Consider the following 11,522-nt stretch of genomic DNA (forward strand, 5'->3'; position numbering starts at 1 on the left):
TCTATTTTCTTTTTTGCATATATATCAGTTGTAGATAATTCTTCAATCTGTATTTGTTAGGGAAATCTTGTTTTGTCTCATAAATAATGATTCAAGGATGACCTGTGTCAGCACTTATGGAACCTCTGTGGTACTTTTGGTGTCCTTCAATGCAGACTCAAACCAATTCAGCCTTGGGAAGGCTCTGACTTTAGAGTTAGACAAACTCCTGGACAATCATGCCAAGGTTGTACTGTGACTTTGTCTCTTCTTGCAAGAATAATGTAATAAAATTGTCTGTGTATTCGGTCTCCCTGGGGTTTTTTTTACTAGGAAATTCTCCTGACAGTTTTTTTACTTTGCTTTAGATAATCTTTCTTTTAATGCTGCTCATACGAAGCGTGTCAAACTGAATTTCAAGTGGCAATGGAGTAGTGTTTTTATTTATTTTTGTTAAACTAGGTATATTGTTCTCATGTTTCAGTGTTCAGATGCTTTTTGTTCACTGGGTTACGAGCTGTGTGCATGGCGTCCTGCATGCCGCTTCAGGCTTGATTACAGTGAAGTCAACATCGTCACAACACGACTATCATTCGAAAAGCGCAAACTTGCGTGACTGAAGAAATCTCCCCTTGCACCCATGTTCGTTAAAGTGTGAGCGCCAGACACTGACACAAGCAGAGGGAGACAAGCCCAGTCTAGTAACTGCATGCTGCTGTCCCACCCTCGATGAAAAAGAAAAAGAAAGTCCGCTTGCACTCTTTTCTATTTATTGCATATCAAAGGAGACCATTTAAAATTGCAGATCAGAGCTACAAATCATTCATAACGCCGTGTAAGGTTTGTAGGATTTGCTTTTACGTACGACTAAATTGAAGCTGAAAGACTTTTGTGTGTCTTTGCTTGAATTGGATTTCCACAGGCTTGGGGGAGTTCTTTACAAGAACTGGCATGCTTTTGGAATGGATCACACATTCTGGACAAGAAAATACAACATGCTGTGGGGTTTCTTGTTGTACCGTCACAACGTGGAAAAGAACAGCAACAAAGAATCCACACAGAAAGTGTTGGACATCACAATGTTTGTTTCTCTGTCATAAAATATAAGAAAAACACACGTGGGATATTTTCAATATTTCAACTCAACAAGTGAATTGCAGCATTTAATTCCAAACACGTTTTAGTCATCAAAATGAGGGGATTATACAGACATAAACAAACTCATAATCTTGAATAGAAGCTGTAGAGATTTTGCTCATGCACTCTTGTGAAAGAAAAACAATTATAGTGTGAAACTTATCTGGTGATTTATTAGGGGTTTACATGGATCATCCTTCCATTAAGACATTCACTGATGTGGGCACAGCTGGTGAACAACACCGTTTCAGCTGCTTTGCAGCAGAGGTGTCCAAACTATGGCCCGCAGGTGACCTTTGGGCCGCAGTCCGTCTGGAATTGGCCTGCAGGAAACTATAATATCATACAAAACTTGACTGTCTTGTACTCTGAGATTTAACATGGTCCTCAAAATAAGAGCTTTGCAATAAAACAAGGCTAATTTTAAACTAAATGTTCCTGATGGTGACCAAAAATGACAAAACCAAAACAAGCGAGGGCTGAAAATTCCCCTCGACTGAGTGGCTCTGCCAATTTCTCTGTGTTTGGGCCTTTGTGGAAAAAGTCTGGACATTCCTGCTTTACAGCAGCTGAAGCTAAGCAGCTAAGACAAATGTGAGCAGAGGAAAGTGAAAACATAGTGTTGTCTTCAGAGGAGAAAGTACAACATGTTTACATGAGTATGAATCACCTAATGGTCCTCAAAATAATTAGTTATAAAGTTGTACTCAGATCAACAAAACAGGTGAATTATTAACACAGTGAGACCGCTGAATTTGTTAAACGTTAGTCAGAATGTCCAAAACAGCAACTGCTTCAATCTCAACCTGCAGGGGGATTGAAATAACCACTAACATTTTGTACTTGTTCTCCACCTGGATGCCAGTGAGACTAAATGATGATGAACAACAGCTGAAACACATTTTATTATATTAATAGTGAATCGCGATGAAGCCACACTCTGAAGGCTTTGGACCAATCAGCAACACCTTCTGCTTCTAAGGCGACTCCGGGTCTTCATGTTCAATATCCGTCCCCTCCATTGTGTCCAGGCTCCACGGCAGAGAGCAGCTCTCAGCCTCCAGCTCTTTGTGAATCACAGATGTGAATCGGGCCAGCTGCTCTGAGCTGAAGTGGTTTTTCCAGTCTCCAGATTGACCTGGCACAAAAACATGTGAACACAAGAAATCTGTCAGGTCAACAACACATGACAAGTAGAGTCAGACATCGTTATGATACCAGTGGAGAGGCGGTTTGCCGCCACGTCAGTCCAATTTGAACATCAAATACCTTTTCGAAGAAACGGAGATTTGTCGTTATCCATGAAAACCTTGGGAACGAGGCTGAAGTTGGACATTTTGTTTTCCTTCATGGTGCGGAAAGAGCAATAATCTGCGATCTTCTGAATGGTTTCATCGTCCAGATTACAGCCCAGGAAATCTGACATGCGCCTGAGAGCTGCAGGCAGGTCCTGGAAGAGGAATATTGGAACAAGTCTTTCATTTGGTTACATTGTTTGTTTGAAATTTCCTGGCAGTGGAGGATATTTGAATATACAGTTATAATAATTATTTGATCCCTTCCTGAATTTGTAAGTTTGACACTTACATAGAAATGAATGGACTCTATTTTTATTTTTATTTTTAATGGTTAAAGAAATTATGTTAACATCTAGACCAGGGGTGTTCAAGCTTGGTCCTCGAGAGCCCCTGTCCTGCAGGTTTAGCTCTCTCCCAGTTGCAACACACCTGATTGCAATGAGGGGCTCGTTATTGGGCTTTTTCACAACCTTGGTGATGACATCATCATTAGATTCAGGTCTGCTGAAGCAGGGAGAAAGCTAAAACATGCAGGACAGGGGCTCTGGAGGACCGAGGTTAAACACCCCTGATCTAGATAGTACTGCTCAGGTTCTTTTAATCGAACAACGATTGGAAAGTGTTTGGATCGGTGTGATAACTGTAAATAGCAGTGGCGGGCCAAGCATTTCAGACCTCGGCCTTCACTGGTGCTGGTCTGAGACAATCTGAGTCAATCCACCCCACAATAACTTTTATATGGCTACAAAAACCATGTTATCATGCAGAAATGCAGCATAAAAAGCCTTTGCATTACAGATAGATACTCCAGAATATAAATATCTTTATGACCAGTGGCAGACCTGGCTGGTTTTCCATCCCGGGGCGAAGACTGTTTATAACGATGAAAAAATCTGAGTTCACGTCTCACCTTCTGCTGCAGCTGCACAAAAAAGCAGCTGCTATTCCCAAAACTTCTGGGGGTCGAGGACGGTGACAAACGTCGGCTTTTCGTGGTCTTGGAATTAATATAATGGCAAAAAACATTATCCTGAATCCTGCCATTGAGTTTGTTGTGAGTTCAAGTAAATTGCACTGGACCACCATGTGCTTGGAGTGCTGCAGTGCATTCAATGACCTCCAGGAAAAGTCTGTCTTGAACATGATTTTGACAATAAATCTGCAACCAAATGTCTTTATCTTCTCCTTTAGCCATTGTAGGTTGACAAAACCACTATTAAATCAACACAACTATATTTTTGTTCGTGCAGCTCACTCCAGATGCAGTCAGCTAGCTGGAGAGTGAACTCTCTGACGATCCAATCAGAGGGCTTGAATACACTGACGTCACCCTCGGCCTTCTAGAAGGTCCTGAGTCGCCAATATCAAAATCTGATTGGTTGAAGCAGCAGCGTGACCGACGCTTGTTTTACACTGCAGACGCCTGCAGAATTGAATATGAAGGCCTCAGGCAGATTTCTTTACCCTGGCAACAGGTGATGGCTGAAATGTGATTGGTTAAAAGCTTTAATATGGAAGTACACGTCTGGAAGCAGCGCAGCCGGGGGAGAAGCTATGAGAGGAAGCGGACAGACAGTTTGGAATTATTCAATAAGTATTCATGGACAAAATATTATCAACATCAGTCTGTGATTCTGCTATTTTTTGTTAGTCCTTCAGAGAAGGCCTTGCAGGCTCTGACGGCCCGGGACTGGTAAATAGTATATTTAGCATAAACATTAACAAGGGTATTGTCTGTTGCCCCCCGTCCCACCTAAGAAACGGATTCCTAGCGCATGTGTGCTTTATGCACGTGACGAGTTCTAATCAGGATTATTCCCTTCGCAAATGAACGTTGGGGCGAAAGTTATGTTTTTGTCAATGTGTATTTATTCAATGGTTTGTTTGTCTGTATGTTACCAAATTTTCACAAAAACTATTGACCTGAATTGCATGACATTTTCAGGGATGATTTTTCAATATCCAAGGATGGTTCCATTACATTCCGAGAGCGATTCGGACAACGGTCAAGTTCTAGGTTGTGGTGTACACCTGGAGGGAGGTTCTCTCAAGCAGAATGGAGTGGGTGTGTTGGTAACGGGGAGGTGTTAAAAGAGGAAGTGCAGTGATGCACGTGGTGGAAATGTTTCAGGACAGCCGCCACAGGTTTACGGCAGCAGGATGTGGTCGTCCAGGACATTGGTGCCACCCTCCTCTGTGACGTGCCTACAGGGCCGCCCCACCCCATGGTACCTGCTGGCTGGCGATGGCAGGTTTTTGATTCATGTGAGGTTCATGCCCCATCACATCCGGATGTGAGGGCATCAGTGAAACTGGTGGCGTCAAAGTTTGTCTGGCCGGGCGTCAGGAAGAACACCGGGAGCTGGGCGGCCTCCTGTGTATTTACTCCGTTGTGCTGCTGTGCTAACTCCGCTCCGGAGCCCGTAGCTAACATCTCGGTTTGGCAAGTATCCAGAAACACCGGTGCGAGCGCTTTGACTCAGGTTGTGGTTTATCTGTGTGCCCCCGCTCAGCGTTTCACAAAGTGATGTTACTATCCGACAGGCTAGTTAGCATCAATATGAGCTAACGGCTAGCATGCTAACAATGCTACCTCGGTTACACATACAAATGTGGCGGCGGTGAAGGTCCGCGTTCCACCCAGTGCTTGTTCTAGGTGGTAATTGATTGATTGAGCACAGCAGGGTGCCACATGGGCACCAGCCAATCTGTGGAAGCCAGAATTCTGGGTGAGTTGTTGGGGATCAAATTATTATCCCCACTATTATTAATATTATTATTATTATCATTATCATTATTTCACTCAAATTGCACAACATTTCATAGCTTTTATATTGTGTGGTTTTTTTATGCATTTTCGACTGATATTCTGTCTATTCTATCCATAGTCAGTAAACAAGCATAAAAACTAAAGTCCGCTAATTTCTATCAAAGTGGGCAAAATTACAAATCCAGCAGGGGATCAAATAATTATTTGACCCACTGTAAAAAAAAAAAAAGTAAATAAAAGGATAGATAGATAGATTTTTTTTCCTTTGACAAATATTGTTAGTTTGACCAATAGAATCACAGTATCTTCACCTGAACCATTTCTTCATAAGTGATGTGCATTACTCTGTCTCCCAGCTCTGTGTGCATCCAGCTCTTCACATGATCCGTCCACTTTCCAAACAGTACTACACAAAAGAAAGATATAGAGGCAGAATGAACATCTTTCACTTCAGAAAGCCCCCCCCCCCCCCCCCCCCAATGTTTATAGACTGTTTACATTAACGCACACTAAACTGCTGAAATTTGTTGGCTACGTCATCCTGAATAAACTTTTCTATATGACTATGTGGATATTTTAACTGTTCTGACCTTTGCCCTCCAGAAATTTGCCCAAGAATTCATCAATCGTTCCCGGTTCCTCAAGAAATTGGGCCATTTGGTGGAAGTAGTACGAAGACACCAAAACGTCCCGAGGGTCCCTCATTACATAGATTGCCTACGGACACAAACACAGGAGACAAAATGCAAAAAATAATGGGTGTAATGTGTCTTGAATGAACAAATATCCAGACAAATGTTACAAAGTCTTCCACCTTGGCCTTTGAGGTGTGGAAAGATGGAGGCATGAGATTGTAGGGAAAATGTGTGACGAAGGCTCGTGGAGACGTCAACTGATCCACAACCACTTCCAGTCTTTTCTCTTCCAACCAAGGGACCCGATCCCAGTTGGGGATGGTCTGGATCGGAGTCAGATCCCCCCCATTCAGCAGCAGTGGGAGGATCTCCTGCATCCAGATTGTACCTGCAAGAATGAAGAGCGCAGCTCGTGTTTCAAACCAGGAATTAGTGGGACTACAGAGGGTCGGCCTCATACAATCACACCAGCTGATTTAGAAAGCTGCAATGTCGGAGTTAAAGTCAAAGATTGTGTTTTAAAAACCACTCTAAAAAAAATTTCATCCCAAATACGATGGTTTCTATTCGTGAATGTTATAGACTCAGCCTTTCAGGTCAATGATCTAATTGATTTCCTGCGGTCTGACCCCAAACTCAGTCAGAAATAGTTCTCACCGAACATGAACCCTCCAAACATTGAGACACCTTGTTTCATTATTGCAACGACACAATAATGACCAGTTCCATTGTAAGTGAACAGACTTAACAAAACACATTATTTTGATAATTGCCATGATCATAAAACTGGTGCAGAATCCCAAAAAACAACTTGTTACTAATTGTAGGAACATTGAAACCGCGTTGAACCTAAACAAATAATTGAATGCAGTGTTTGCTCATGTCTTATCTTTACAAGAGTCATGGAGGCAGTTAATGTTAAAATAAATTGAAAATTTTCAGCACCTCAAAAACCAACAGCTCACACAATTGCAGGAACTTTACAAATTCTACTTTTATATATTTACGTTTGGTGTAATTTATTGTAAGTTTGAGAAATGTGGGTTAGCTGTAGATAGTTGATCAAGACGCATTCAATCAAATGAAGCACTTTGTATATTTACATGGTTAGTTTTATGAAGTTTTACTTGTAATGCAGTACAATTCAACTGTAATTTCAAGTACATAGCTCTCAATCATTTGAAATTTTGGCTGTTTCGTTTTCTCCTTGTCCACTTGGAACCAACGTGTCTCCACGCTGATCTGAGTCCTGTGGGGTCCGATTGAGTTTCTCTCAGTTTTTAACCACGATGAAGACTAATCCTCTGATTAGTTCGATCTGTTTGAGGTATCAACACCTCGACCACCGACCTGACTTTGGGTATGTGACGGCAATGACATCGTCGTCTTTAAAATTGAATGCCTGAGAGAACTCCAGGCTCCGCGCGCTGTGCGTCTCTTTTGGACACAGGAGGTCTCGGTACAGCAGATAAAGCTCCCGGGAGGACGACATACTGTGATCGACAAGAACCTGCGGCGGAAACACAGCCTGGACTGAAACAGACGAAAGAGACGGCGAAGACGCGTTCACGCGCCCATGGGGAAAAGAACAAACCAAGACACAACGTGCGTACAATAACTATTAATATCCCCACTCTTCCCGAGTCACTGTACCACTTTTCCAAAAGCCACATGACCTTTACTTTCGTGACATGTCTGTGATTCGTTGTCTTCAAGCAAAATTGAACTGGTTGTTTCAAAAGTTTACTATAACCGTGTTTCCGACGGCACCTGAACGCAACACATAACTTCCTTGTTACATAGTATAGCAGATGAATGATTTGCGCGTACACGCCTACATTTGTTTGTACACACTTACAGCCGTGCATGCATGCACAAAACAAAATATGTGCATGCGTGATTTCATTTTTGCGCAACAGAATTGCGGACACTTACTCGTGCTTCTGCATGCACACTCTCTAGGCATTTGTTGTGTTTTTAAGATAGTTTTTTTTCTCTTATCTGTATTTATTTGTTTTTACTGGGAAGCACTTTGTGACTCCATGTCTGTGAAAAGTGCTATAGAAATAAAATGTACTTACTTACTTACACTACAATTGATGCATAATGATAAAATACAAATCCCTGAAAAGTCTTCTCATGTATAGTGACAAAGTAGATATATTGTAGATATTGTATTATATTGTTGATATATTGTTATTGTTATTTACTACATCACATCCACCTAAATGAGCTTGATATCCTTGCGTCCACTGCAGAATCACATCTTTCTACAAAGCAGCACCGAGGTACTGAAGATTACAGTTTCTTTTAGTTGTCTTCCTCACATACAGAGATATGTGTGGATCCTCTTAGGATTTCAATGGTATTTTATGGTATTAAAAGATTCAGACAGCTTTGCAAGTATTAAGAAGTCAAACTAGCGGCGTAGAATTTGTTAACTGCACATACCAACATCATCCAAGAAGATTTGATTGAAGGAAACAAGAGCTTGTGTAAAAGAAACCACATCAGAGAAGTGTGACGCCACGCTTTTAAATGAAAGTCAATAAACCTCAGAGATCAATCTGAAATGACACAACAGATGTAATAACAATAACTGTACCTGACTTAGGATAAGTCACAGCAAACACATCAGTGTCTTCAACAGAGAAGTTCTGGGCAAACTCCAAGCTCTCCTTGCTGTGGGCCGCCGAGGGAAGAGGCAGGTCGTGGTAGTAGATGTAGTCAGAAGAGCATTTGGAGTTGGATGGTTTTTCCTGGTTGTCCGTCATTCTGCACTCAGTCGAAGGTTGAATTTCTCCTGTTACAAACAGTCCTCCTGTCAATGAGCTCCTCTTTAGCTCAGGGGCAATATGTTATTCTGAATGGCAGCTCTGTGCCACATACCATCAACTGCTCTCTCATTGAGGGGTTGGAACCAAGACTCAATATGGGTGTGTACGTGTACTTTTCTTGTCTACGTCTGTTATTATGTGGGAGAGAGTTTCAGTTTGCAGAGAAGAAACGAAGCATGTATGATACTATAGTGTATTTGAATGAGTATGACAGAATTTACTGAGGACCACCAGGAAATATGACGACATCTCATAAGAGGCTACGATGGATTATCTTTAATCGACTAAATAAGAAAACGCAGTACGAATCTCTCACACTGGATGATGTTGGTTAACTTTGGGTTGGTACCAACATCATCAAGCCACAATCAGATTCTTGCTGGAATCTACAATGTCAGGAACAAATCTAATGTGATTATGTGACTGTGGCTGTGCAGCAAACAAGCAAGATGCATTTCAGCAGATAGACAAACAGCACCAATATGTACTGACAAAGCTGTGTGTGTGTGTGTGTGTGTGTGTGTGTGTGTGTGTGTGTGTGTGTGTGTGTGTGTGTGTGTGTGTGTGTGTGTGTGTGTGTGTGTGTGTGTGTGTGTGTGTGTGTGTGTGTGTTCAGGTTAGGTAACAGCAATGTCCATTGTGGCACCAGAATAATAGTGGCTTTGTTGGACTCGGTGAGCCCCGGCTGAGAGAGAGAGAGAGAGAGAGAAAGTAGAGGAAGAAGTAAACCAGCAGAAAACATTGGGGCAAGGAATGAGTTGTAGAATAAGAAAGTTTGCATTTCCTGATGAAAATGCAAGTTTGAATGCTGGAGCTTAACAACAGCTGAACTGCAATGCCAAAGAATCTTAAAAAGAAGCTGAAGATGATGAGGGAATAGAAATTTAACAAAAAGTTAAAGTACCGGCAGTTTAAGAAAAAGGACCTGTAATAGTTAAAAAGTATCAATAAAGTTTCAGTAATAGTTTAAGAGGCATCAGTAAAGTCCGCAGCAGACTACCACAGAACAGGACCCTCTTCCTCCTCCTCCTGTCCTGATGTGAAGCACTCGGATTGGATGATGATGGCTGATTGGCTCAGCTCCACCCACCCGCTGAGGCCATTAACAGCTCCAGCACACTCCTCATATTGGCTGCTGTGGGAGGTGTCCACGCAGTCTGCCTCAAAGAACCTTGGTGCGTGCGTGCGTGCGTGCGTGCGTGCGTGCGTGCGTGCGTGCGTGCGTGCGTGCGTGCGTGCGTGCGTGCGTGCGTGCGTGCGTTCGTTCGTTCGTTTGTTTGACCTGCGCTCCACTCCGATCTCTGAATATTGGAATCTTAGTTCAACTTTAGTCCACTTGGTAGTAATGCGCCCTGTGCGAACACTCACCTAAGCACCTAAATTGCACAAATCCTTCCTCACACAACTACACTGGCAAAAACCCCTTCCTAAAATCTGACCTTCCTTGATGCAGAAATATCAATTACATCATCATATGAAATGTGATGCCAAACTGTTTGTTTTATGCCGATAATGACGAGACCAGTAAGACGTTACTGTAACTTGATGTAGGGCGTTGATCTCATGTTGATTCAGATTGGAGTTAGTAAATATGCATTAAAAATGATGATATGGCCAAAATACTCACTTGCCTGCCTAATAATTGTGCACACAGTCTAAGTGTGTTTGTCCCTTACTGCAGGGAAACGTGGCACCTGGCTGCAGCTCAGGTCTGTCATTTAGTGCTGAATAGAGAAACTCTCTTCCCACACTCCTCCTGTTACACTGGACTGGGAGACACTGGAGCCCTGGAGAGACGAGCCGAGCACAGAAAGAACAAACTGAACATACCTGAATGGATTGATCTGCTGGGAGGAGGAGAGCGAACGCTGCCAAAGGAGTGCTTAAGAAAGGAGTGACAAAGAGTAGAATGGACATCAGAGGAATTGGGTTTTGAAAACAACCTTTTGTACGACAACAAACAACAGTTTTCATGAAGTGCTTGTAGACGGAGGCAGACGGTCACACCATAAAATGGGAAACACGAAGCTGCTCCTCCAAGAAATATTATCAATGTGGAAGTCAGAAATATAATTTTCACAATGAAATATAAAGGATGTGCACTTTCAGTGCCTTCACTAATCATTTGTAATAAAATAGAACAACAAAGTTTTGCGTGAAAACTTTGAGTGTGCCTGATGCTCGCCGCTGACTAGAATCCTCGCCATATTGTCAGCAGGATTGGTTACAGTAAATACATCATTGAGCTTGTGTGTCTCTACTGTATGAGCACCAGAGCCGACTGGCCGTTAAGGAAATATAATCAAAACTTAAAATGGAAAAGTCACACTGATTCAAATGTATAGCAGTGGCTAATTAATATGACTAAGAAGAGGAGGGGTCTTTACTGTTATGAACCTACAGTGAGTGTCTACATCGCGAAAATGTTTCCTGTTTTTTATTAGTCACTCAAAATGCTTACCCCATTTTCACCCCTTTATATATCACATTTCGAACCCCAGCTGTTTGTTTTGTTTCAGTTCACCGACACACCCCCACACGTCACTGACACACCCACCCTATTCTGGTTGTGTGGGTGTGAACAATCATAATGGCACTACTAAACAACAAAAACAGTTTTGAGTCCCTTTTGGGGACAGTCGACCACAACAGCTGCGTTGCACCACAAAAGGAGTCGTGCCAGTACCGGCAATGGGGTCAATGCATGTGCGGGTGACCCAGTGGCTTCTGACGACTCTCACATTTTGGGGGCTGTGCCACTTCCACTGGCTGCTCCGGCAGGACGTGGGCAGGTTTCAGGCGGTCCACTGAAACCCGGACCTGTTTACCCCCCATGTCGACCACAAAGTTCTTCGTCCCCGCCTCC

At 42.6% G+C, this 11,522-nt stretch overlaps 1 protein-coding gene across 4 annotated transcripts; it reads right to left on the reverse strand.

Moving 5' to 3' along the window:
* Positions 1 to 728: 728 nt before the first annotated feature.
* On the reverse strand, positions 729 to 8,724 carry LOC308115003 (sulfotransferase 2B1-like). 4 transcript variants are annotated; one of them, XR_013935663.1, is made up of 7 exons: positions 8,425 to 8,694; positions 5,999 to 6,207; positions 5,775 to 5,901; positions 5,496 to 5,590; positions 3,827 to 3,966; positions 2,386 to 2,566; positions 737 to 2,254 (listed from the first exon to the last, which is right to left on the reverse strand). XR_013935663.1 is itself a non-coding variant. In XM_080472313.1 (6 exons), the coding sequence occupies exons 1-6, from the start codon at positions 7,309 to 7,311 to the stop codon at positions 2,094 to 2,096; spliced, it is 915 nt and encodes a 304-aa protein (XP_080328439.1). In that variant the 5' UTR covers positions 7,312 to 7,363; the 3' UTR covers positions 729 to 2,093. The 4 variants fall into 4 exon arrangements, 2 of the variants coding, with proteins under 2 accessions (XP_080328439.1, XP_080328438.1); XR_013935664.1 differs by lacking the exon at positions 8,425 to 8,694 and adding an exon at positions 7,170 to 7,366; XM_080472313.1 differs by lacking the exons at positions 3,827 to 3,966; positions 8,425 to 8,694 and adding an exon at positions 7,170 to 7,363 and having other exon boundaries at positions 729 to 2,254.
* Between the last annotated feature and the right edge of the window lie 2,798 nt (positions 8,725 to 11,522).

This window comes from Lipophrys pholis (genome assembly GCF_963383615.2).
Source record: "Lipophrys pholis genome assembly, chromosome: 9".
Classification (NCBI taxonomy): Eukaryota; Metazoa; Chordata; class Actinopteri; order Blenniiformes; family Blenniidae; genus Lipophrys; species Lipophrys pholis.

Coding starts and splice junctions, on each gene's coding strand:
- LOC308115003 (XM_080472312.1), bottom strand. CDS start 8,593: ATGACGGACAACCAGGAAAAACCATCCAACTCCAAATGCTCTTCTGAC. Junction 5,902..5,998: donor TCCACACCTCAAAGGCCAAG/GTGGAAGACTTT, acceptor TTGTGTCCGTAG/GCAATCTATGTAATGAGGGA. Junction 2,255..2,385: donor ATCTCCGTTTCTTCGAAAAG/GTATTTGATGTT, acceptor TTTTTGTGCCAG/GTCAATCTGGAGACTGGAAA.